The following is a 26984-nucleotide window of genomic DNA, read 5'->3' as shown; positions in this document are numbered from 1 at the left end:
AAAAAGCGTTGAAAGAAGGTATATCAAACTGTTAACACATTATCTTTTGAGTGCTGCAATTATAAGCAATTTTACTTTCTTCTTCACACCTTTCTGCATTGTCAAGGTTTTTAGAGTAAATAAGCGTAACTCTAAAATCATGGGCAATATAGATATGAACATAACAAACCAAACAAGCTTAGAATTCTATAATATTACCTCAGACTCTGAACATGTTCTTCCATAAATGTAGTTATGTTCTACCCTGAGATCAGTTCTGACCTCCCAAGACAGCCAAAACAATCAGAACACCTGGACAGACTTAATTTCCTAATGGCTTCAGAACAAGGCTTAGATTCAAAATGCTGGCTACATGTAATCCATTCTATGCCTGAGGATACTTTCAACTATATATATAGTGCTGAATTAATAAAAGATGAGAGAACACTGGGGCCGTAACAGCTACTAGCTACTACCTGTGCTTATTCACGTTTTATTTGAGATAGGCCGTTGGTAGTGGAATCTATGGTCAGTTGTAATAAATAATTAGAGGCTAGGGAAAACAATTTTAAATACTTCTTTCATTTATTATCAACTGATAATTTGGTTTAAAATCCACCAATGGCATTTTAGTTTGGTAATCATCTTGAGAACTCCTAGGTTTAATTTAAACACAAAATTCCTAAGAGCAGTCTCCAATATCCTTACAATAAACATTTTAAGAGCTGTTCTTTTCCTGGGCCCGTCATTTAGAGACACAGATAAGAACAATAGGCAGGAAAACCAGGAATTATACATCATTGTTTTAAGTGTTAAAACAAACAAGCATAGGGTGGCTTGGGAGTGCAGAGTTAAGTGTCTCTAAGACAGGGTAATGACCGACCAGGTGTGACTAGGTAAGCTAAATCTTGAAAGACAGTAAGATTTAGTCAAATGATTAGAGAGTAAAGAGTATTAATTTTTACCATCCTACGGAAATAAGAGAAAGTAATCATGGGGACAAAGGGCATTTCTCATCAGTAGGCCTGTCTAATTATGTCCCAATAGCATTCAGTCCTTCATTGAAAAGTTTTGATTATGTACTTTAACTCAGGCACTGTGCTAAGTGAAAAAGAAACTGTTCCTGCCCTTAAGGAATATAAAGATAGAGTCATAAACAGAGAATTTTAATTATGTGATCACTATCCCCATGTGGCTGAGTATCCAAAGCTACAGTAATATCTAGGAAGAGACATATAATCTAATTTTGAGTGTCTCAGGGAAAACTTCTTAGAGGAAATGACATCTAAATTGAAATCAAAGCAAACAAAAATAAAATTTAAAAATGCAAAATAAAAATAAATATCAAAAGTAAAGTGGTGGGGATTAGTGAGTTATGGCTAGGAAGGTCAAGAGATGCCTAAGCACAAAGGGGCTTTTAATACCAGGATGAAGAGTTTAGATTTCACTCTGTGGTCAGCAGAGAAACTAGAAAGGGCTTTAAGAGAAGGAAGTCATGTGATCATTATTTATACCTAAGAAAGATCACTTTACTATGGGTGTAATGGAATGGAATAGAGCAAGACTGGATGAAGAAAGATTAATTTGGAAAAGGTTTTTGGAATAATAAAAGTAAGGACTGGTGGTGGTGGTCACAACTAAGAAGAAGTTGTGATGGAAAGTAGCCACCATTCAGTATCAGCCATTTGACAGATATTAAGGAGTTAAAAATAATCAGTGTAAACATGGTGATTAATTATATATGTAGGGTGTATGGAAGACAAAGGCATCTTGGATATCTCTCAAGTGTTTCATATGGGAAAATATGGGTGAGTAGAGGAGTCGTTCAATGGCACAGGGAGTGGGGGATGAGACTCATTTTTTGCATACTTAGTCTGGAGATTCTTAAAATGTCCAAGTTGTGATGTCATTTAGACAGGGGGATATACAGAAGATAGATCTGGGCTGAAAAAGAGATCATAGTGTAAGAACATGAAAAATGAAGGGTCAAGGATTTGGGAGATCTGGGACATATAAATATAGATATTAACACAGGGGGTTGAAGAGATTTCCCAGAATGTCTGCAGTGGGTAAAGGTGGGAGAACAGGAGGGAAACATTAAGTTACACTGACATTTAAGGAAGTGAAACAGGAAGAAGCATCCCTAGAAGGATGCAGCGGTCAGAGATACGGGGCAAAACCAGGAGTCCATCACAGAGGCCTGGACAGGAGAGCATTTCCAAATGGAAACTGCGGCCACAGTTGCACAAGTCAAGTAACAGCTGCCATCGATACAGAATGCTGTCAGGCTGAGGAGAGAAGCTGAGTGGGGATGTAAAGAAAAGAACACAAACATTTGTCAGAAATTTGCCTTTGGAGGGGAGGAGGGCAGGAACAAAAAGAGAATAAGAAGAGAGTTTTTATTCGTAAACATTTTTTTTTTTAAAGATTTTATTTATTTATTCATGAGAGACAGAGAGAGAGAGAGAGAAGCAGAGGGAGAAGCAGGCTCCCAAGGAGCAGGGAGCCCAATGCGGGACTCGATCCCAGGACCCTGGGATCATGACCTGAGCCGAAGGCAGATGCTTAACCGTCTGAGCCACCCAGGCGCCCAACATTTTTTTTTAAATACAGAAATGAGCCAGTGAGAAGGTGAATGAAAGAGGGATAAATCAAGGAATAGATGTGTTCCAGAGCCCAACGGGGGGTGTTAGCACATTAGCTACAGGCTTCTTCCCATGAGAACGAGTGATAGAGGAAAGGATGCTCTAGAACACAGTCAGGTTGTATACACCTGGCAGGAAGTAAAAAGAGTTGCTACCTCTTGGTTACTGATTTTCATGTGAAGTTTGATGGAATGTGTTCTGGAAGAACGTGGAGGAATAAGAGCTTTGAGAAGAGTGGAGAAAAGAGGAAGAGTATGGAAAACAGGAAAGCTAAACAAGGAAACAGACCACACTTGGTTCTCACTATTCAACATTCTTTCAACGATTTATGCAGTACTTGACATGTGAGAGGCTCGGTGAGGCTGGAGATCATACATTGATCATCACTCCTGAGTCTCTACCTAAAGAAATGTTTATCAGCCCAGGCATAGGAGTGGAGTAAGCAGGCAGATGGGTCTTTAGATGTAGCTTAGCTAGATGGGTCCCATAGAAAGATTAAAAGGAAGTTGAGAGGATATGCCAAATGGGTCTTTGGAAATTATGAAACATGGCTTGGAAGGGGGAAAATTAGTAGGAGGAAGTTAATAGAAAAATTAAATGGACCATGAGATCAGAGGTCTCAATTAAGCAGTAGCAATAACATGACAGCGGAAAAGATGGAACACCCACACTGTCAGAGAATGAGGTATGTGTGTGAAATACACCAAGAGTTTAAGCAGTTCCAGGAGACAGCAAATTCAGAGTGTGACTATGAAGGTTAACACGGTGAAGGTGTGAAAATACTAGTGTTGAGACAGTCAAAGAATCAAGAGTCCTGTGGATATCAGGTAGGTCATAGATGTGGATCCTTGGGAGTCACTTGTGTGCTGAATTGGGGGCTGACTGGAAAACCGCAAACCATGTGTCAAAGTCCTCAGGAAAGGAGGGCAAATGACCAAGTATTTGGTACAAACCAGCAAGAGGGAAAAGGTGGTACAGCAAAACAGTCAGCTTTACAAGAGCCAAAGATTTCACACAGGATGGAAAAGAAAGCACTGGGCATCTCTTCCTTCTCCACACCTCTTCACAGTGGCTAATTCCAAACTTCTTAATTTCTATTCCTCTACCTTCTTTAAGAAAGAATGGAAGCCATCAAGTGAGAATCCTTTTATCTTCTTGCCATCATACATAATTAGCTGGTCACGGCTCCCAAATGTAAAGCAAAAGGGTGTGAGCCTATGAAGAGATGACCTCAGGGAAGGCCCAATCAATCCCCACCCAAGGTTAGAGACTGATGAGACTTACTGTGTCTGCACCAGCAGCCAATGGCTAGAATGATCATGTTTCAAAAAAATCTTCCAAGAGAAAACACCTGCAATCCAGGTACATGGTGGGACACAGACCTCATTTAAGACTTATCTAAGTCTATGGATTCCAAGAGACCTTTCTACCAAGTGAGGTAGGAGGTGAAGGGATGAATTAGTCCCCGGGAACCTCACCAAGTATTCAGAAATATAACATTTCCCGGGTCACCAAAAAATACAGCAGAAACAGTAAAGCTCACCAAAATTCCTTTTGCTCCCCCCCTTCGCTATAACCCTTATAGTTGCGCAGGTCTACTTGACTAATGTGAGCTGTGATATGCAATAGGAAGTGATGTGTATCACTTCTGGGCAGAGGTAATGAAAGGCCCATGTAGAATGCTCCAGGTTCTTTCTTTACCTGATATGGAGAATAAGCAGTGTGTGTTTCCAGATAATGCACATACAAGATGGAAGCTCTTCAGTCTGACTCCACAAGTGATGATATGGAGGCCCCACCAGCCAAAAATGAATATAGAGAGTAAGAGAGAAATAAACCTTAAAAGTGGCTCATATTTCATAATTATTTGGTTATTGCAACATAAGAAGGCTATACTCATCAAAAGTAGAAAACTTCCATATTGACCACGAATACCCAATGTTGTGATGGCTGACAGGAGTGGATAGGGTAGAAAAAAGGACAGAGTAACCAGCTTAAAGTTTCAAGCAACTCAGGCTCCTAGAAAATCTTATCTCCAATAACTAGTGGACTAAAGAACCTCTTCCCTAGAAGGCCAGAGGGTCAAACAGCAGCTAAGCCCAAAGGAACAATGTAGCATCCCCTGAAGAACTCATCAAGAAAAAATATTCATAACTAAACATCTTCCCAAACCCTACTCCTTTCCTTTGGCCCAAACAAGGAAGCAGTTCTGAATGATGATATTTGTCCAAGATCAAGTGCACCAAAGCAATCACTTTCTTGTTCAAGTGCCTTGGACCACAGTATTATAATGTCCTTAATTTTCTTAACTGACAAGGCTATAACAAAAGGAATAAAACAGGGGCGCCTGGGTGGCTCAGTCATTAAGCAAATGCCTTCGGCTCAGGTCATGATCCCAGGGTCCTGGGATCAAGCCCCGCATCGGGCTCCATGCTCGGCAGGGAGCCTGCTTCTCCCTCTCCCACTCCCCCTGCTTGTGTTCCCTCTCTCGCTGTGTCTCTCTCTGTCAAATAAATAAATAAAATCTTTAAAAAAAAAAGAAAACATATCTAGTCACTCACCATATATAAGTGGTTTTCTTTCAGTAAAGAATTTAAATGCTACTTGTTAAGAACTTGAAGAGTAAAGCTAGAATTAACTTCTAGGCTTTATATAAATAATAAGTGAGAACTCTCATAATTACATTTTATATAGAGGCGAGAATTATCTGATTTTTATTCCTATAATTATTGGTTGAAAGTATTAAAACATACTTTATGTCATATGTGTGTGTTTGAAATCACATCAGTAAGTTTAAATGAATTGCAGAACATTATCCAAAAGAATAAAATATTTACGCATCATCTCTACCAACTGCACGGAAATGTGGTGGTTCATTATGACATATTCTGGTCTATTTCCCGGGAAATCTCTATCTCCTGTGAAACCTCTTCTTATATAATGCACGCTCACCAGGGATTTTTGAAATTGATGTCAAAAATACTGATATTGGTTACTGAAGTCAAATCCAGGAGTATATTTTGTGTTGCAGATGCTGGGTGTGTCAGACTAACCTATTCTCACATAGCACAGTACCACTTATTTGCTTAAGGTAAGTCCAACTGTTCCCTAGATTTTCCAAGGCCAAACAGAATAATAAGCTGTGAAATGAAAGTGGAAAAGCGCTCTCTCTCTCTCTCTCTCGTAGACTTTGGGTTTGTCACATCAACATCTATTCCCTTTTCTTAGAAATGTTCCTATTATTCATCACTATATCATATCTTCCTCAGGGTAGCTAATTTGGGGACAGCTAATTTTACCCCTAACTGTAGCAATGGGAATGGAATTTAGGCCTAAAATAATCAGCTTTTGAAAGCATTTCCCCTCTCTGGATATGGAAGAGGAAAAAGCACCAGAGTTGTCTGCAGCTGTCTTGCAATCCCATGAGAAAGGGATACTTGCCGACATGGAAGGCAAGAGCTGACCTTTGGAAAGAAACCAAGTTGTTGAAGACGTTGTTAAGCCCTAAACCAATCAATCCAGAAACCCAATTTACCACCCCATCTAGGGCTCAATAAACAAGAAAATCTTTTATTTAAGCCAATGTGAGTATTCTGTCATCAGCAAATAAAGGCAGCCTCACGGTACACAGATTTCGAGACACAGAGCTCTTCTGCAGTTCTCCACGCTCTGAAAGAGTGCTGTGCATTCCAGAAATCCTGGCTTGCTTATCCCCATTCTCTAATCAACTAAAAACATGTTTAAACTAAATGCAAAGAGAATGATTAAGAATACCATAAAATCTGCATTTCTGAAAAAGGAGCACATAGATGACTAGTCTAGAGCAATTGCCATAAATGGAACAGCTGAAGCAACAGAAATGCTAAGATTTGATCTTCACTGGATGCAAGTACAACAAAACCACTAGTACCCCGACTGACCGGCAAGCACACCACCTACAGGGAGACCTCATCCCACACCCTGCTTCTGAGGAAGGAACAGGAGGCAGGAAGAGAATTATCTGCCATTTGTGACACTTACTGAACTCCTGGCTTTCAAAGGAGCCATACTGATACAATCATTTTTAAAAGTCCATGCTATAAAGATGAAGTAAAATGACTCCTAGAAGTCACTCCTGACACCGATTCACAAATAACATTAGGTCATCTTTAAATATTGTCATAAGGCTTCTGACAGGCTCATGCGATCTAAGTGGAAGTTGGATGCTGGTTCTCTGTCAAGACTACACTCAAGCACTTTATCATTTTTATGACATTATGTAAATTGAAGAGAAATTGAATATATGAATCTATATATAACTTTAGTTATCACTTGTTATTATTTTCAACCCAGCATTTTTTTAATGCATAATTTTCATGCTCAGCATTCTTTACAGATTGTCATCTGAGACTACGTGCCTAGCTATCATTTTATATAACCAGTCCAAAACATCAAAATATCTACGTTATTTGGCAGTGACAAAGGCTACTGATACCAGCACTTTTATTTTCCTTTTCCAAAAACACAAACCCAAATTGAGACATAATCGCAGAGAGAAATGTTCCTCCTTTCTAGCCTAATTTAGGAGGTAAAGTCTTTATTTCTTTTCAAATCCAAAGGAGAGAATCAGGCACACATTATTAATTCATCTACTTTCACCTGCTCTGATTAAAATTAAAGATGAACATTTCAGGCTGGTAGTCAAAACTCCTCACTCATTATTCAGTCAACTTCAAGAACCAACCAGCTAAAAAGTCACCTAAGCTAGGAAACCTTCACCAGCCCCTTCGGAAAACAGCATGCATTCTTGTACTAGAACATCCTATCAGTGGTCATCGGAAAGGTCTTAAGTTCATGTCCCTGATAATTAAAATATTTTAATTCAAACTGTGGATTAATATATGCTTCTTTAATGCTAATTAAAGAATATAAATATTAGAAGCTCTCTTTTTTAAAACTTCTACTGAGTAATATTTTCACAAGTAATAATATGGGGTTAAAATGACTCTCGATGTGCCATCTAAAATAAGACCATTGTGTCTTAAATGGAAGAGGGAATGTGTAGGGAGTTTATTTTGGCTTGCTATTATTACTTGTGTTTATTTTTTTAATAAGAAAAAGTAGTTCATATAACATTGATTATAGTTTAGGAAAAAACACGAAGTTATGCTGTGCATTTTTACAGTAGAAGTTAAGAGAGTTCTAAAATTAGAGAGGAAAAATGAATTTACAAAGTAAAAATATGTGTCAGTGATGTTAGTCAAAGATCAGCTAATGCTGAGATTGGCAATATTATATCCCTACACAGTTACTCACATTATAATGGGCATTTTTAAAAATAAAATATGAACACACAATATAATGAGGGCAGAAGTCACCCTAATCATTAATCATTCATCTTTGTACTCCCATTTAGAGCACCTGGTATAGTGTCTTCAGTATAATTGGTATTCAGCAAATATTTGGTAAATGAATGAATAAAGAATGAATGATGAGAAAATGATAAACAGCTCCTCCTCTCCTGGGAGTTCAATGCGGAGTTCAAGAGCTACTTTCTTTTAAATACAATTAATCCTTAATGTCCTTGTAAAATAGCCAAAGGGAAAATGTATTTACATTACATCTGAAATTGATGGAATCTACAGAGGGGTCAAAAATCTTCCTCAAAGTAAATAAAGCATTCACCCTCCAGCTAGGAACAGGGTATTTAAATCATTTCCTACGTGGATGGCTTTCAATCTGAGCCCCCACTGTAGCGACCACAAGAACTCTTCTCAACCTCTTCAGGAAAAATCCCTGGAACCCCAGAGTTCTGCTGCTTACCCGTTCCCCCTACTGGTCACTGCTTTTCCAGTTCCTCTTCAGTCCCTCCCCCTCCTAATCCACAAATACTGGGACCAAGTCTTTTCCAGGTCAATCCTGATTTCTATCCTGCCTTCCCCAAATGTACTCACACTTATCAGACCATATGTTCTAATATGAGCTCGGGGTGGCGGTGGGGGGGGGCGGCAAAGCCATCACACTTGTATATGAGGTCACAGAAAAACCATTTACTAACATTTGAAAACACCATTATTATTCTTTGTTCACCTCTGGTCCACAGTTAAGCAATCAGGATATAAATATATCCTATCTTCCTATTCATGAGGATACTACTTATGAATTGGAAGTCTGACACAACATTTATGTGACCTAATTTTGAATATTTAAAACAGTATAAGGCCTCTAGGCTTAATTTTATAAGGGGAAGATTAAAGAGACACAAGCAAGCACAGATTTATCTCTGTGCTATGGGACACTGGCAATTTTTTCTAACTTAAAACATGTGATATTTAAAATGTCAAACTTCTACATTTCTGCAGTAACAAGGTGGTTATCACATTGAATAACATTTTCTGTACTTTCTCTCCAGTAAGTAGAATTAATATTAACACCTGAACTGAAAATGTTAAGTGACTATAAATAAGCCAAAATGATTTCATTAAAATTTAGCTTAGCAAATGTTACTTTCATATTCTTGGTGGTAGCCCTTTCTATTCGTATTCAAAAGCAAGGAACAATTTATAAGCAAAGGAAGTGACATCAAATGTGAGCCCCACCCCAGTGTGTATTCAGTTAGGCTCACCTCAGATCTAGGTTCCTCCACTCAGCCAAAGTGGATATTTGGGAAAACAAGTTTCTAATGGCATAGCCTTGACCATACAGCAGTATCCCACCATCAATATGTTGCCATTTGCCACTATGACAAATGGTACTACGAGCAACATTTATACTGCTTTGTAAGCCAAAGCACTAAATCAGAGGATGAGAAATAAAAATAACCATAAAATTAAGCAGAGAAGGGAACAAAACATACAAAAAGGTTTTAAACCACCAAAATATGTCACAAGGCCATGTCCTTACATTCCCTCTGGAGTCCCTGGACAAAGTCTGTCCCATTTGAGACATGATTCTAACAAGCTTGGTTATTTGGTTTCCAATCGCATCATATTACAAGCAAAGTGGAAAGAAGAATAGGGTGTGGAGAGACAGGACAGAGAGTGAGGGATTCAAAATTGGAAGGTTCCTTAACCAGGTCCTTAATAGTGACCACTGAATTAGTTAATTAGTTCCCCTTTAATGACCAAACTAAATAGTTTGCTTGTCCACTCAGACCTTCTCCTCACAGACGCCAAAGAACTTCAGGTTGAAAGAAACTGTTGTTCTCATTCTTGAGGCTCCTCTAGAACTTAAAATCCAAGACTTTTATTTTGGGTTAAATGCTTCCCAACTAGTAGACACTGGAATTAAATTTTATACGAAGTTCTTTAAAACAATGTAAAGCTGTTAAGAATGATGCATCTGTAAACTTTTTACTGTAGATTATCAAAGAGGAATGTTCACTATCACTTTTTTCCAGCTTCCCAAAGCTAATCCCTCTCATTTTAAGTAGACAAGAAATAAAAGAAGCTTAAGAATCACTATCCACATCCAGGATGATTAAATGTCTTTTGCCTCATTGATCAGTGACCCAACAGACCTTCAAGAATGGAAGAACTGGATTCAGAGCCAAACACACTTAATTTTAAACCAAAAAAAAAAAAAGCCTGTAGATATTGGGAAAACAAATTTCAATTGCTCAATTGTATTTTACTGAAACATTTTTTTTTAATAAAACAAGAAATAGTTAAGAGGCATTCTTGTCTTCTAAGATTTTAAGAAAAAGTAATTTTCTAAAGGGTTCAGAAATGTTTATGAGTCTTCTATTTTACCTATGGTAACATTCTTTTTAGTTGGAACTAAACCTCACTTATGTCCTATTATTAGGGAAATTATCTACAAAAATTAACTATTAAGAACACAAGGTCTATCTTTTGAATTCATGAAAAAAGATAAAATTCAGCATTTTATAAAATTTCAACCACCTGCAAGATTTTTAATACACTTAAGTTATCCACAGACCTTTTCAAGTAGGGTAAAAAATAATTTCTGCTTGCTTGTTTGAATAGCAATAGACCGTTTTTATGAAAACCCAGGCCTGCCCTTAGGTTGTAACAACATATACAGAGCTAATGGACCTGTGCCAAATATTATCAAGATTTTAGTTTTTTTATTTAAATCTGATTTTATAATTCTGTCCTCTAACCTCATGGCTTCCAACATTACTGAGAGGCTAACCCTTAAAGCAGGGCAGCCTGAGTTTCTGGCACAGGGAAGGCACATGAAAGTGAAGCATACTTCTTTTTCTTTAAAGATTTATTTATTTAAAAAAAAAAAAAAGATTTATTTATTTAAGAGAGAGGGTATACACTCCCGCGAGCCTGTGCAGGGGATCATGACCTGAGCAGAAACCAAGAGTCAGACGCTTAACCGACTGCGCCACCCAGGTACCCCCAAGTGAAGCATACTTTATGAGACAGTGATGTTTTTCTTTACTGAGTGTATGGAATCAATGCACTTAAGCAAATTTGGTTGGGGGGGGGAACTTGGGGGAAATCAATTCATTTATCTGTCAGGTAGTATTTCCTTAAAAATAACAGATTTCCCCCAGATTTTAATTGTGATAATCGTTGCTTCACAAAAATCATAAACAGACTTGCACACAGACAGACATGCAGATATAGAGGGAATGGAGGAACAATATGAACACAGGTGGCTTACAAATCTCTATGCTCATCCACCCTTGTGTTTTCCACCTTGCTTGTTATAGCAACTCCAACAGCCCTGAAAGTTGCTGGGAAACAAGATAAAACACCAGAAGCTTACAGAGACCAGGTAGGGTGTGAGAAGTGGAGGGTAGGCAGCTATTAAAGTAAGAGTAAAGGGCAGGGATCCAGGGCAAGGAAGAAGGCAGAAGTGGCAAGCCTATGTAAATACCCAGTCCCAAAATACCTTCTCCCACAGAATCTGGAGAGTTTTCCCTTTATAACACTGCTTAAAATTAATTTAAATTATCAACCAGATACTTTAATTAGAAATGTAGATGTTGAGGCAATCCAGGCTATCAGTGTGCATAAAGTTGTTCCAGCCACCTTTTCCTTCCAATAGCTTCTCCTCTATCCTGTCCATGGAGTAAATGAGAAATTTGCTTGGGACAAAAACGTGAGGGTAATTTAGAAGCAAGAACTGGGATTTACCCATCTCATATTAGTTGTTCAGTGAGCCTTTGTTCCTTTATTTCATGATTACAAAATTCATGTTTTTTTCCTTATGTACACAAACACAGACATATCAAAAGAAACTTGTTACCTAACTGCTGGGCAGGAGGAAGTTGTGACATTTATTGGCCAGCGTCAGCGAAAGTTTTCAAAGTGCGAGCTCGGCCCTCAACAGACGAGTTCATTTCATGGTCACCCTGGGCCACCTGCCCTGGGGCCACCATTTGCCTCTCCAGTAAAGCTATGATGCAGCCCTGAAGTTATTTTTTTTTCCCCTATAACAACAACAACAACAGAAAAAGTTTTCTCCCTACAGAGTAGGTTTTGACACGTCGGACCACGCAACAGAAGTCAGCAGGTACTTCCACATGTTATCAGAATATACCCAGCTGGACTTCCCTGGGATCAGGGAGGCTGGGGCCAGGGGAAAGAGCTGCAAGAGAAGGGCTCTTGTGGGGGCCCCACAACACATTTACACTGCCTTTCCAAAGAAACCACTTAATTTAATATAACACAACTCAGTTAAAGAAAGGGGGAAAAATACAAGGGCAAGCAAATAAGGAATCTAAACAATAACCTAAACTATTTCAAATTAAATAAAAAATCCTAATTATTCTAAAATTATAGCTGAAGATCAGGACCTCAGACCTGTGGAGAGGAAAAGCATTATTACTGAATGCTGTGCTGACCTGATGATAGCCAAAAGTGAGTCTGGAGAATCTTTAGATTCTAAAACTGATAAAAGTTTAGACTTGGACTTTGTGACACTGGAAAAAAAAAAAAAAAAAAAACCCACAGGCAGTTACATGAATGAACACATGCTATGCTATTTTGGGGGGGAAAGAAGAGCATGCAATTACTTGAATAAACACATGCTACTGCCATTTTTTTTAACTTTCATGTACATTTAATGTAGTTTTTATTAGAAATTATTATTCAATGATAGTGGAGAAATGGAGGAAATTTTATTATTTCCGGACCAGACAGGGCAGTTGTCCTACCAAAAAAGGGGAACAATTTTTTTGTTTTCCTTATTCTGCCTGCTTATGAGGTCCCAACTGCAGGAACTGGGATTGGGCTAGTGCTATAAATAATGACATCAGATGCTGCCTTCTCTGTCAGGCCTGAGCTGGACACCGTATGTGCAGGGAAGGGTTAATGCAGGCCTTGGTTGCTCAAACCCTGCACATTCCCAAGAAAGGCCTGTCCTCAAGACTGGCCCTGGGCCAGTTCCCAGGAAATGAGCTCTGAGCCCTCGGAATATTCTGCCTGATAAAAGTGTTTTTGTATGCCCTAAGCCTTAGGTCATGCAATACCAGTGTGCTCAGACAGTTTATACTAACAAGCGTGATGTATGGTGAACACATGTTTTTGCTCTGGGAAGCTGGGGTCTGAACAGCCGAGGTCAGTTGTAAAGGTGCAGCATGCCTTTGTGACCGATCCCTAATAAAAACCCTGGACACCAAGGCTCAGGTGGGCTTCCCTGATTGGCAACGCTTTGCCTGTGTTGTCACACACATCATTGCTGGGAAAATTAAGTGTGTCCACATGACTCTACTGATAAGACACTTGCAAACTTGTGCCTGATTTCTCCTGGACTTTGCCCAATGAGCCTGTGCCCTTTGTTGATTTTATTCTGTACCCTTTTGCTATAATAAACTATAACTATAAACTATCACAGGACTTCAGAGTGTAACAGCTTTCTGAGTCCTGTGACTCCTTCTAGCAAACCACTGAGCCTGAGAGTAGTCTTCAGGAACCCCTTCCAAGTGCATTATCAAGTTCAATCCTAAAAACCTTGCAAAATTACTACCATTTCAGAGATGACAAAGTCAAGATTTTTCAAAGAGGTTAAGCCATTTGGTTGTTTAAAAAGAAACCGAATCAATCTGTCCATTCTGTTATACTGCACTGTAACGTTATGGGTCACAAAGAATTTTTTAAAATAATCTTATAACTCAACTAACAATGGACAAATTTCCTTTGGAAAATATAAAATGCAATTTCATAAACCCTGAAAAATACTTAGACTACAATTAATAAGTAAACACAATCCAAATTAAAGTTGGACTTATAAGAATTTTATGTATAAGAATTATGGATGTCTGGGGTGGTTCTAAAAGCCATAATCAGATGTTGTTTCACCTATAAGGTGTCCCTCGTCTGCTTACTCCTCCAGCCCACAAAAATTTTCCAGTGTAATTCAATTCTCAATACCTCCTGTCTTTGAGCACTGCGTGTCTGTGCATGGTCTGTGCATGTTGGGAGCTGCGGGGTAGGGTGGTTAGGGAGAAAGAAATAGGTATATTATTATTTTCTTCATGTCTGCAAATGTAGTTTAGAAGGCTATCTTTGCATGTTTAGGAAAAAAACTTAAAATGCATTGCAATTTCGATGTTTGCAGGTATGTGCATATCAATGCGTGTGTGTGCAGGCATGTGTCATGTATGAAAGACACACAACAGCATACACATTTCAAATATGCTTTGTGTTTATGCTCAGCATTCAGCCACAGAAGTATCTGAGAGCACCAACTCCTACTTGATTTTATTTGAGAAGTGTACTGGCATTATGTATTATTGTGGGGACTAAAAAATCAGCAGGCATGGAATTTCTGTAATAATTATTAATATTTCTTGAAATATTCTTGTTTAGTATATTTTATAATCTATATTTGGAAAACACTGATAGAAAATCTAATTTAAAATGGTGATTTTTTTTCTCTATGGAATTAGCTACATACTAAATCTGTAATATAGGCTATTCATTTTAGTTTTGTGCCAAGGCACTTTTTTTAATAAAAATAAATAGCTAGCTTTATATTTTCCTAATTCAAATTTATATGCCTGTGTTAAGTAAAAAAGAAATTCTTAAACTTCTCTAGATCAGAGTCCTTATTTAGAAGTTGAAAAAGTCTTGGCAAGCACCTGCCTTTCTTGTCTATTTTTTTAATAGACTTGAATTTTTAGAGTAGTTTGGAGATCACAGCAAAACTGAGCAGAAAGTACAGGGATTTTCCATCTACCCTCTATTCCACATGTGCAGAGCCTGCCCCGTGATCAACATCCCCCATCAGAGTGGTACTTTGTTATTAATGATGCACCCACAGAGACACATCATTATCACTAAGAGTCCATAGTTTACCCTAGGGTTCACTCTTGGTGTTATACATTCTATGAATTTGTAAAACTGTATGACACTTACGCACCATTATAGGACCATACTATATAGCATATAGAATAGAATAGTATATAGTACAGAACAGCTTCACTGTCCTGAAAATCCTCTGTTCCACCTCTTTGTTCCTTCCTCTCCTGTAACCCCTGGCAACAGCCGATCTTGTCACTGTCTCCGTACTTGTGCCTTTTCCAGAGTATCATATAGTTGGAATCATTCAGTCTGTAGCCTTTGAGACTGGACTCGTTCATGTAGTCATAGGAATTCATGGGGGCGCCTGGGTGGCTCAGTCGTTAAGCGGCTGCCTTCGGCTCAGCTCATGATCCCCGGGTCCTGGGATAGAGCCCCACATCGGGCTCCCCGCTCCACGGGAAGCCTGCTTCTCCCTCTCCCACTCCCCCTGCTTGTGTTCCTGCTCTCGCTGTGTCTCTCTCTGTCAAATAAATAAATAAAATCTTTAAAAAAAGGAATTCTTTCCCCCATGTCTTTTCAAGGCTTGATAGCTCATTCCCTTTTAGTGCTTGAATAATATTCCATTGTCTGTATGTATCACAGGTGACTTATCCATTCACCAACTGAAAGACATCTTGGTTGCTTCCAGGTTTTGGCAGCTTTGAATAAAGCTGCTATAAACATCCATGTGCAGGTTTTGTGTAAACCTAAGTTTTCAACTCCTTTGGGTGGATACAGAGGAGTGTGACTGCCGTACAGTATGACAAGAGTATGTTTAGTTTTTGTAAGAAACTGCCAAACTTTGTCTTCTGAGTGGCTGTACCAGTTTGCACTCCCACCTGCAAAGAACCAGAGCTCCTGTTGCTCCACATTCTCGTCAACATCTGGTGTCCTCAATGTTCTGGATTTTGGCCACTCCAACAGGTATGTAGTGGTAAGCACCTGTATTTTCATTTAAAAGTGCATCTGAGGGGCGCCTGGGTGGCTCAGTTGGTTAAGCAACTGCCTTTGGCTCAGGTCATGATCCTGGAGTTCCGGGATCGAGTCCCGCATCGGGCTCCCTGCTCAGCGAGGAGCCTGCTTCTCCCTCTGACCCTCCCCACTCTCATGTACTCTCTCTCATTCTCGCTCTCTCAAATAAATAAATAAATCTTTAAAAAAAAAAAAAGTGCATCTGAAATGTAACATTTCACAGAATGTACCCCCAAAGACTAGAAATGTCACGCTTCTGTTTTAAAAAACCTTTTGTGAAACTACTGCCCTAAGTGGATTTTTCCCTGCCAATTACCTACAGCTGGCAAAGATTTTGTGTATGTTGGACACCGAGAATTGAGGACACTGGGAATTTTACATTAATGACATAGGAAGTCAACACAGAAAGCTCACATTAAATCAAACTGAGGGTGGGGGTAAGAGAAATGGGTGAAGGGGATCAAAAGGTACAAACTTCCAGTTACAATTAAGTCATGGGGATATAATGTACAACACGGTGATTATAGTTAATAATACCGTACTACGTATTTGAAAGTTGAGAAGAGAGTGGATCTTCAAAGTCCTCATCACAAGAAAAAAAATGTTTGTGACTATGTGTGGTGACAGATCTTAATTAGACTTATTGTGCTGATCATTTCACGATATATACAAATATCAAATCATTATATTGTACATCTGAAACAAATGTTACATGTCAATTTCACCTCATTTAGAAAAGAAGATCAAACTAGTATGATTTCATTTTTTTTAAAGATTTGTTTATTTATTTGAGAAAGAGAGAGAGCACGTGCATACACACATACAAGTGGGGGGAGGGCCAGAGGGAGAGAATCTTCAAGCAGACACCCTGCTGAGCGCAGAGCCCCACGCAGGGCTCAATCAATCGACCCATGAGATCACAACCTGAGCCAAAACCAAGAGTCAGACTGTTAACCAACTAACCCCCAAACTAGTATGATTTTTAAAAAACTAAGTTTAAAATCTTTCTTGCTCCAAATTTTATCATTTGGGCATCAAATGCAGCCAAGAATATGCAATTCTCATATTAATTGAAACTCACTTAAATCACCATTCTAAGCTGGTTTTCCCATAAGGATGGACTGCTCCAAAAAGAAACAGGAGAGAATTTGGCTCACAGTGAATTATTCAAACTTTTTCTTAGTTAACTAAAAATGAATCTGGCCATTCACTAGAGAAATCATATCAAATTCTGTGGTGATTATAAAGTAATGACTGCTTTGCAGCTAGAGGGCCTTTTTTTTTTTTTTTGCATATCGAGCTGTGGTGCATTTTAATAAGAAATGATGACTGCATCAGCTTTTACCCATAAAGCAGATCTTTACATTCTGCTCAGGTCTTCCACATTCCAGTAGCTAAGACTTTGTTCTTAAGATCACTGACACAGATACAGACAGACTGACAAACGTATCATCACAATCATGAATTCACTCACTTAAGATTTTGCACACTGATTTCAAAATGAAAAACCTAGAATTTACTAGATTTTCAGTATGTGTGGGGTTCCAGTGGTTTCCCTAAATCACAAAAGCTATGAAGTGTTCATATAGGTAGGAACAGGTCTGCTGTTAACATGAATCATTTTCAATATATACATGACACTGTGTCCACAGCACTGCGCCTGGAAGCACCAGTTTCATTCTCCATTCACGTGTTACCAAAAGTAGCATGTGGCTTCCTAAAGTGTAATGACTGACACTGCCTAAAAAAAAAAAAAGAGTTTGCTTCCTGACTCATGTTGAAAAAATTCTGAGAAATATTTTAAAACTCCTTCAGTAAATTTCTCAGTTGGTGACTAGCAGGAAAATACATAAAATAAATGCCCTCATTGATTTTTAGATGTAATTTATTAAAAAAAAAAAAAGAAACATGTAGATAAATTCCATATTTCCCTCACACAAATTTTTCCAAAAGTATATACTCCATCAGATTGCTCACTAAGAAGCCCTACTGCAGTCAAAGTGACAGAATTTAAGAGGACATAATGAGTACTTCTGCTACACAAAATCATTATCTCTAACCCTTCCTTATGAGGCCGACTTCTAATCCGGTACCAAAGTGGGCCCTGCTAACTTCAAGGCTTTGATGAAGAATGGTTGAAAGCTCTTATCATAAATGGATTCAACACAAATGATGACAAAGTGAGAGACCCAGAGAAATAAATCCTCACGTAGAAAAGTCAGTCGCATGAAATGTCAAATGCCTTTAACCAAAGCTTTCCTGGTCATAAAGCATGTTCTATAAAAATTACTGAAAGTGAATTCTTCAGGGCTCAATTGTGAATCGGCAATTTCTATTTCTACTATACTGCTGTTTACTCAAAAACTATTTTTAATGAGTAAGACTCAGAGTTTGCCAAAGTGTTTTCCACAAAACAACTTTCTCAAGATGTTCCAGATCTGTAAGCAAGTAAGTCTGAGAAACCCTGAATACTTGATTCACCTCTTGGATATGCATAATGTACACTAGTATGTAAAAAGCTCCAAAACGCCAACCATTAGAAATGTCTAATATTGTTTAACTAAGCATTTCCCAGACATATTTGGCTACATACCTAACACCTAATTAAATAGTTTGGGAAATGCTATCCCACAATGTAAAAAAAATATTACTCTCATTTAAGAAATAGTAGGAAATTCTTATCATATTCTAGGCACTCTGCTAGGAACCAGAATTCTAGTCTTTAAACAGAGTACTGATTTTTTTGTGACTTCTTTTTATTTGACTTACATTTTCTCTTTTACACAGCTCTGTCCTTAATAGCATTTTTGCTTGTTTTCCAATTTTGTCTGAACTTTATTCTTCATAGGTGTGAAAGCCTAACAAATATAGTTATATTAGTCTCTGGCTCCATTCTATAGAGTAAATATTCTATAAGTGATTCTTAGATAACAACCTATACATGTTTTTTGGACAAAACCATGATGAAAATCCAAATAACTACAACACTTCTGAGTTGGTTGAGAAATCCTAAGAACACTTTCAGGCCATCAGTATGATCTTTTCAATCTATATTTCAGAATGTTCAGAAAAAAACCATCTTGGGGAAAGTCAGTTAGCAGCTAGCTTTCTGCTCATTTCTGTACAGGGAAAATTGATCTGACTGCACAAAGGTATTCCCTTTTAAATTTAATGTTGTGCTTTGGCATCCTCCATTAATACCAACAAGGTATCAGCCATAAACTGGGATGTCACCGATATGCAAAAGAACTACACCCAAAACTTGTTGTCATTATTCTGTAATGGATTGGAACAATCTATTTATATTCTTATTCCATCCTCCTCAGATTTCACTGTCTTCTCATTCTCAGTCTGTTCTACTCATGAGCTTACTCTATCCTCTTCTTGAGCATAAATACGTCATAGATGTTCACAGAAATGCCACTAGTGGTTAAAGAAAAGATTAAATGAACGGGTATCTGTGATGATAAAAATCATAATCTCGATATCCAAAACTGTGTCATTATGTGACACAGCAACTACCAGTCAATAAACCTTGCACAGCTGTGGATGCTTAATGCACTAAATACAAACCACCGTTGAATGGAGAGACCCAGGTCAATAAACGGACAATGGAAGCCTCAGAAGTACATACGACTGGATGGGCAAGGTGGCTCTAGAAAGCCAAGGATGGGGGTTTCAATTTGATAGGGAAGAAACCGTGGTCGCATTTGAAGGCTTCTGAGCAGAAAAATGCTATGGTGAAATTCATAATTAAAAGAGTTCAGGTATCGGGGCGCCTGGGTGGCTCAGTCGTTAAGCATCTGCTTTAGTTCAGCTCAGGTCGTGATTCCAGGTTCCTGGGATTGAGCCCCGCGTCGAGCTCCCTGCTCAGAAGCCTGCTTCTCCCTCTCCCACTCCCCCTGCTTGTGTTCCTCTCTTGCTGTGTCTCTCTCTGTCAAATAAATAAATAAAATCTTTAAAAAAAAAAAAAAAAGAGTTCGGGTATCAATGAACTGGATGGGTGAGGAGCTGTTAGGCAAGAATTTTAAAACACTGGGTTAAAGTGACTGACCTAAGTCAAGGTGATCAGGGCCTGGGCCAAATGTTGACACTGTGAGGGATGAAGATGCCCACAATGATTTCAAAGAAAGAGCCACTGAAGCCTCGAAAGAAATGAAGAAGGTGGGATACACGAAACCTGAGACAGATTCCTCCTGAGTGGCTCAGATGATATGACACCAGGGAAAGGCTGGGAAGAGAAGCTTCGTTTAACGAGGAAGTGATGGGTTGTTCTGATATGCTGGGTTGAAGTGTCCAGCATTTAAGTGAGGCACCTGGACAGAAAACCTAAATTATGTCCCAATGAAATAGGAGTGACAAGCCTTATTAATAAAAGCATATTTCTTATTAGTCTTCCCTGGGGGTACATGGAAAATGGAATTTCAAAAATGTAGCGAGTGAAAAGAGAAAGATGACATGCCAGTAACTTAACCATTCCATACTGAGTCAGTGGCATCTGTCTTAAAGCAAGATTTATCTACTATAGCACAATCTATCCAAAAGCAAATCTGTACAGAGAATTACAAAATATTTTTAGGACTGATAAATGCTCTCTTGCATGTATTTTTCAAACTGCTGCCGAGAGAAATGATGGGGAATTTAAATGGGTCGGCCCAATATTTGTGTAAGGATTCCACAGCCAACGTACATAATTTTCTCACTATTAATGCTCAGCCCTGGGCTCAGGCATTTCCCTTGCCAGCCAGCAGAATTTTCAGTACGGCCCCTGGCGGGCATCCTACCAAGCAATCCCTCCCCAACCTCAAACATTCCCAGCCATCCTAGTCATGCCAGTTCAACCAATGCCCCTTAAGTCTAACATAAACATCGACTCACACTGCAACATATCCCTACTCTGCTTAATAACTGTAAGCTATTTAAATCACCCAAGCCTCAGTTTCTTTAACTATAAAATGTATAATAGCTAACAAAATACCTACTTGTCTTTGCCACAAACATAGGATGTGAGGCAGGCAAAAGGCATGCAGAGACCATGCCCAATAATTACAAGTAAGAGTATTATCTTAATCCATGAAATAAATGGACTTTAAATATTTTACTATATAAGTCTCAATAAAGTTATAGTTATGTCAAATTGGTGGTTATTTTAGGTCAGTGGTTTTTAAATTCATTTAACAATGAAATCTTCTTCAAAAAAATTTGTACAGAAAAGAGCCAGAGCAGCTATAATTTACAAAGGGATACGAAAGCTCAGATCTCACTCACTCATTCAGCTTCCTTCAAACTCCCTTCCACCAGGCACCCCAGCTTCCAACGTAGGTTCCCAGGGCTCCAAGGAAAAGACTTTTTTAAAAAAAAAATCATTATTTTGGATAATAATTGATACAGTATAAAATTGAGAAGCAAGTCCCCATTGCCAAGAGGAACATGCTAATTTCTGATTTTAAAAAATGATCATTCTTTTCATTATGACATCTTAAGAAGCACTTGATGGTTTCAAAATAATTGCATATTTCAAGATTTCTAGAATGAGTATGTAATTCTTTCACAATGAAAACTGATTAATCTTTTTGAGATGCTCTTTTTCTACTTCACCACTCTCTCAATGCCCCCATTCCTGCACCCACATACACTTCTCCTTTCAAAGAAAGTCAAAACAAATGCACTTTAGTAATCAAGTAGATTGCCTCTCTCCATGGCATCCCATGAGCAAGGAATTAAACACTGGGAGCCCAGGTGGATTAGGGCCCTCAGAAAATTTGTTCACCAGAGTGCTACTGATTTTTTAAACTGAATTAAATACTTTTAGAGTCCAAACTCTCTAGTGTGTCACAGTCCCCATTAACTCCCTCATAATGTTGAGCAACTGCATTATCTTTCTGTCTTCTAAAAGCATTTGAGCATGCCACAGGGCTTATAACTTGGCTGGGCAACTTCTGGATTCTGAAGAAATTCTATTGCAAGTGACATTACCAGATTTGGGGCTTTTTGAAGTATTTGACTATCTCTATACCTGACCATTTAGTTAGGAAATTGCTTCTCACCTGCCAGAAGACCTTTTAGCATTCGTTTAATAATTGAATCAACATCTACTTATCCAAAAAACATATTGTACTAGGCAGGGAGCTAGGGGCTAGGGAAACTGCAATCAACAGGACAGACCCTGCCTCCAAGAAGCTCAAGGTCAGAGAGATGATCAAGTAAACAGGTGCTAACAATACAATGTGACAACATGGTTTTAGAAATACCTAAAAGGATAATACAGGGAAGGGGATGCCAAGAAAGGCTCCTCCGAGGGGAATTGGCCTTAGCAAAGATCCAACAATGAAGGCTTCCCAGGGTTGAAATGGGGGAGGGTGGGGAGGACAGGGTGTAGATGGGTGTTCTGCAGCATGTGCAAAGGCCCAGGAAAAAGAAGAGATAGCATGTGACTTGAGGGACTGTGGACACTATTGTTAGTGTTACATGTGATGCTCCAAAACAGTTATGTGAACAGAATATCCTGGGGTGGGGGGGGGAAGCCAGGCACATATTTCAAAAGATGCCACTCTACCCATGACCACGTGAAAAAGTGTCTATTCCTACAATAAAAGGCATACACCTATAGGGAATTCTGAACATTCTGCCAGATATTAAGTTTCTAATGTATTAATAATTTCTAATATAAAAGTTAGATTTCTTATCATGCAGTCACACTCCTTGATTGGAAAACTCTCAATTTAATAAACATTTCTTTATTCTCATATCCTTCCTAAAGGGAAGACATTGTTATATTCTTGGGTGAAAAAACATTGAGGTCTCAAAAGAGTATAATACAATCCCTGGATGCATATATTTTATATGCATATAGACACATAAAAATTCTGAAAGAATAAATTCTAACACATTAATAGAAATGAAAAAATCATGTGTTCTTATTTTTTTGGCTTATCTCTTTAACAAAAAATTTTTTTACAATAAACACTTTTTATTTGTGTATTTTTAAAACCTCTGTTATATCCTCACAATACACTTTCCTTACTGGAAGCTCACAATCAGGGGAATCCAGCAGGGGTCTATGGCCAGGCCCAACGGGCTCACCTCGCTCAGTCCTTGTCTTTGCGGACCACTGACACCAGAGACTCAACCTGCTCTCCCAGCCCTAGTCACTGTCACTACTCATTTCCTCCCTTCTGTTTCTTCCACCACTAACTACAAGACTGACTGCAAATGAGATGAAGAACCAGAATCCCAAACCTTTGTGGTCTTAGGGATTTTACTATCAATCAATAAGGGAGAAAGGAGGCAGAAGATCACAAGCATGACAAGTACAGGGAAGGAATGACTTTTGCATAAACTTCCAAATTGTCTACAGTCAAGGCCAGACATCAGCACACCCCTGAAATTGGAAACAGCACTGGGTTGGTGCCCATGGCAGGCCCTGAACCACTGATGGTTTTGAAGTTATTCCAAGAAGTCCAGGAATCAGGGCGCCTGGGTGGCTCAGTTGGTTATGCGACTGCCTGCAGCTCAGGTCATGATCCTGACAACCCAGGATCGAGTCCCGCACTGGGCTCCCTGCTCAGCAGGGAGTCTGCTTCACCCTCTGACCCTCCCCCCTCTCATGTGCTCTCTCTCTCTCTCATTCTCGCTCTCTCAAATAAATAAAAAAATAAAATCTTAAAAAAAAAAAAGTCCAGGAATCAGAGGTGTGTTACAAAGACCATTGCTAGAATAAATTAATCTAGCTGTATATATACCACAAATTTTTAAGCATTGCAGATGGATTAATAATCAGATTCATAACATTTAACACCTCTTTCTCATTATTTCTCAGTCAAAAGACACTAAAACTATCACTCTCCTATCAGTATCTGCATGATGCTTTAATGTTCAAGTGTCTCCATGTTCAAAGGGGCTGAGAACACTAGTGCAGAGGAATGAGCACAGGTCTCGAGAGGGTGACAGGACAGGGTGTACATGGTAGCTTCTTCAATGAACTGAGTAAATTTCAGCATCGTTCTTAAGCTCTCTGAGCTCAGTTTGTACGTCCAAAAGTGAGGATATAATGACTACATGAAACTTCTCTTTAGGGAAAACTAACTGAACTCAGTCTCCCAGCTGACCATCCGCTCCCCCCTTATTCCTCACCTAAGGTCCACCAAGACAGCAGAACAGCAAACGTTAACAAGCCCTTCAACCTCCAAATGAAAGGTCAATTTACCAGGCCACTGGCCAGCCCTGACACAATCGCCTCTTGGCATTTCCTCTTACGCACAGAAACATAAAAAAATGTATGTGTAAAAAAAATTCACCAAGTTATTTCTTTTTTTGCATAGTAACACGTAAGGTCAACCTGTGCCTTTAGAACAAAGTGTAACTTGTTCTTAGAAAGTGTGAGAAAGAAAAAATGGTTTACTAAGTTTTATCTACAACCTGAATTGAAAATTATCCTTAAATATGTTCTCAGTGGTTTATATGAAACGATAGTTAAATATAATTCAAGATAATCCCGTACTATCTCTCCTTAAGATTCCCACCTCCTTTAATGGTGAAGTAAGTCTAGTTTACCGGAAATGACACTATTAATGGACTATTATAAGTTAATAAGCACTTTCAATAAAAACAGCAGGAGTTTTTAAAATTTTAAATGCCCAATTTTAAATGCCACAATGAGAAATATATAATAAATATCAGATTCTAATATAGTTAATGAAAACAATGCATTTTTATCTTCAGGGAAAAAAAAGTCTTCTCTGCCATTAGCTATAAATGCATAAAGGGATTATCATTAAAGGGATTATTATCATTATTAAACAACCTATATATCGTTTTGTAGAACAAGCTTTTAGGGAGACAAAGCAATCACAGAACAGTCCGTTAAAGTCTTCTTTAGTAGATATACAAGTCCCAGGTATTTAAATCAGAGACAAAAGAAAATACTATCCCTTAATAGGATTACATAGAAAATGAAACATCTCTTACTTTAAGAGCAACCATGGTGCTTGTTCCTACAGTGAAAACCGATGTTATCTGAATCAGTTAATTATTCATCCCAACCCCCCCGGCCTTGCTCCTGAGGCATTCATACCTTCTCCACCTCTTGCTGTGTTAACAGCAGTTCAATAATTTGCTGATAAAGAATCTTACTGCCGCATCTAACAGATCTTAGAGATTAAGTGTGTGGCTCACTCCCTCATTGTACAGATAAGTAAACTGAGCCCAAAAGAACTCAAGTATCTTATTGAAAATAAGCTAGTTAGTTGAAAAATCTACCCAGAGCATTCTCCAGGCCACACCTCTCACTGGGTAAACCACAGTAACTGTTAAGCCGACTACTCAAGCAGCTATCTACCTGATTGCATGAAGAATGTTTTCAATGGGCCGCATGGCATATTTTAACTGTTAAAATAATCCAAAAGGATATTAGTCATACACCAACCTCCTTTGGATAGTAAGTGTAGGAGCAGCATTAATTTAGCTGAATCTCCTCTAAGTTACTCTTTTTATTCATAACTACAAGGATGATAGTACCACAGTAAATTACGAAGTACTGTAATTTTATTCTTTCCCAATAAGTGTATGTTATATGTGCTATGTTCTCAACTAGTAAATCAAATCAATATACCAATCCTGAGGCTTAGGCTGTACATATGGGAAATGTGAGAACTGTTTTAATTAAAGCTTTTTTGAGATATAGATTGCAGCACAGATCCCAAGCATTTTAAAGATTCACATTAATTCCAATCTCTTAAAAAACGTATTTACAGAGGAAAGCTTCTTTTGCAATTTATATGTTCATAAATGTTTCCATTAAGCTAAGCGATATTTTGGAATGTGGTCAAATGATATTAAATGTCAAGTCCTAACAGCAAGGATAAATCTCTGACAGTTCTCGTATGCGGCCACCGCTCTTTTAAACCAGTGTCCCCAAAGGGCTAAAAGGGAGAAAATCCTAACTTAACAAGTGAAGACGGCAAGGCATATTTTAAAAGCTACCTTTCATTTCCACTCTACTTCCTAAATACAAAATTGGATTTGGACTTCTTTCACACTGTTAACAATTTGGTATTAATATATGCATCTGTCATACCTCCCCCTCAAGAGAGAAGTTACACACTCCAGCTACATATAACTTCCAAATCCTTTCCAAAACTAAATGCGAAAACCAAAATACCGCTCCTTAAAAAAAAAAAAAGGTATGGAGAATTGGCAGACTGCATATTTATATCAACCTTCAGAAAACATGGAAACACGCAGCCCCAACTCACCAGGAAAATTATTACTTGTGTTCAAACTAGTTTGTGACATCTTCTATCTTTTATGCATTTCACTTCATACCCAGTTCTGCACCCGCTTGAATCTATCAACCCCCAAACGTCTCAAGAGCAAGCTACTACAGTGTAACAGCTTTAACATGAACAGTGCAAGAGTTCTGCTCATTGCCTGTGGCGTGATCTCAGAAACACCTGAAGCAAACATATCTATGTCCCCTCTTATTTAAAACGGGGGGACCTCGAGCCTGGGATGTGGCGAAAGGACAGCAACAAGAGAAAAAAAAATACCCAAACACGGAACATGCTAAGAACAAAGGAAACACAAGCCTGTGAACAGGAAATGAAGCAACTCTATACACACAAATACCTTTTGGGGCCGCCAACGTAGGTGAAAGTAAAGGTGGAATCTGAGTATCTGAAATCTGAAACGGAAAAGTCCTGTTAAAAGCTACCCCTCGAGTGGGTTTTTCACCTTGGTCATGACTTGGGCCCCCTATTTAGTGGAACCAAGGGAAGGCCTGGCGGGCTGGAGAACCGCGAGGTCCCCTCTCCGCGCCACGCAGGAGGGGATGCTGCGCACCCCGGGCCGGGTGCCGCGGGAGGCCGCCCCCCGCAACAAGTGCCGGGTGCCATGGCAACGGCGGGAATTTCCCGGTCGGGGTGGCCGGAAGCGGCCCCCGCCGAGCTCGCGGCTGAGAAAGCAAAATCCGATCCTTCTCCCCGGGGAGCAAAATGGACGAAAGGCGACCCCCAGGCATGGGAGCAGGGCGCCTCGGGAACCCCGGGAATCCCTTGTCTTTCCGGGGCAACGCATTGCCAGTCGGAGGGGACTAACGCGAGCTGAAGGCGCGGAGATCCGGCCAGCGCTGCCCCCCCCCCCGCCC

The 26984-nt window shown here is 39.0% G+C and overlaps 1 protein-coding gene across 5 annotated transcripts in view; it reads right to left on the bottom strand.

The window, feature by feature from the left end:
* PARP8 (poly(ADP-ribose) polymerase family member 8) overlaps positions 1–26984 on the bottom strand; it is a 167805-nt gene that overhangs the window by 139069 nt on the left and 1752 nt on the right. For 4 of the 5 annotated variants that reach the window (XM_081826111.1, XM_081826109.1, XM_081826110.1 and 1 more), the window contains one exon: positions 26468–26522. In XM_081826111.1, coding sequence (XP_081682237.1) covers positions 26468–26522 — 55 coding nt within the window. Of the gene's footprint in view, positions 1–26467; positions 26523–26984 lie in introns of those variants that run through there. The other variant, XM_081826113.1, reaches the window with a different exon arrangement.

Source organism: Leptonychotes weddellii, chromosome 7 (assembly GCF_054177405.1).
Source record: "Leptonychotes weddellii isolate Sample4059 chromosome 7, ASM5417740v2, whole genome shotgun sequence".
In the NCBI taxonomy this organism is placed as follows: domain Eukaryota; kingdom Metazoa; phylum Chordata; class Mammalia; order Carnivora; family Phocidae; genus Leptonychotes; species Leptonychotes weddellii.
This window is presented reverse-complemented; position numbering and strand designations above follow the sequence as displayed.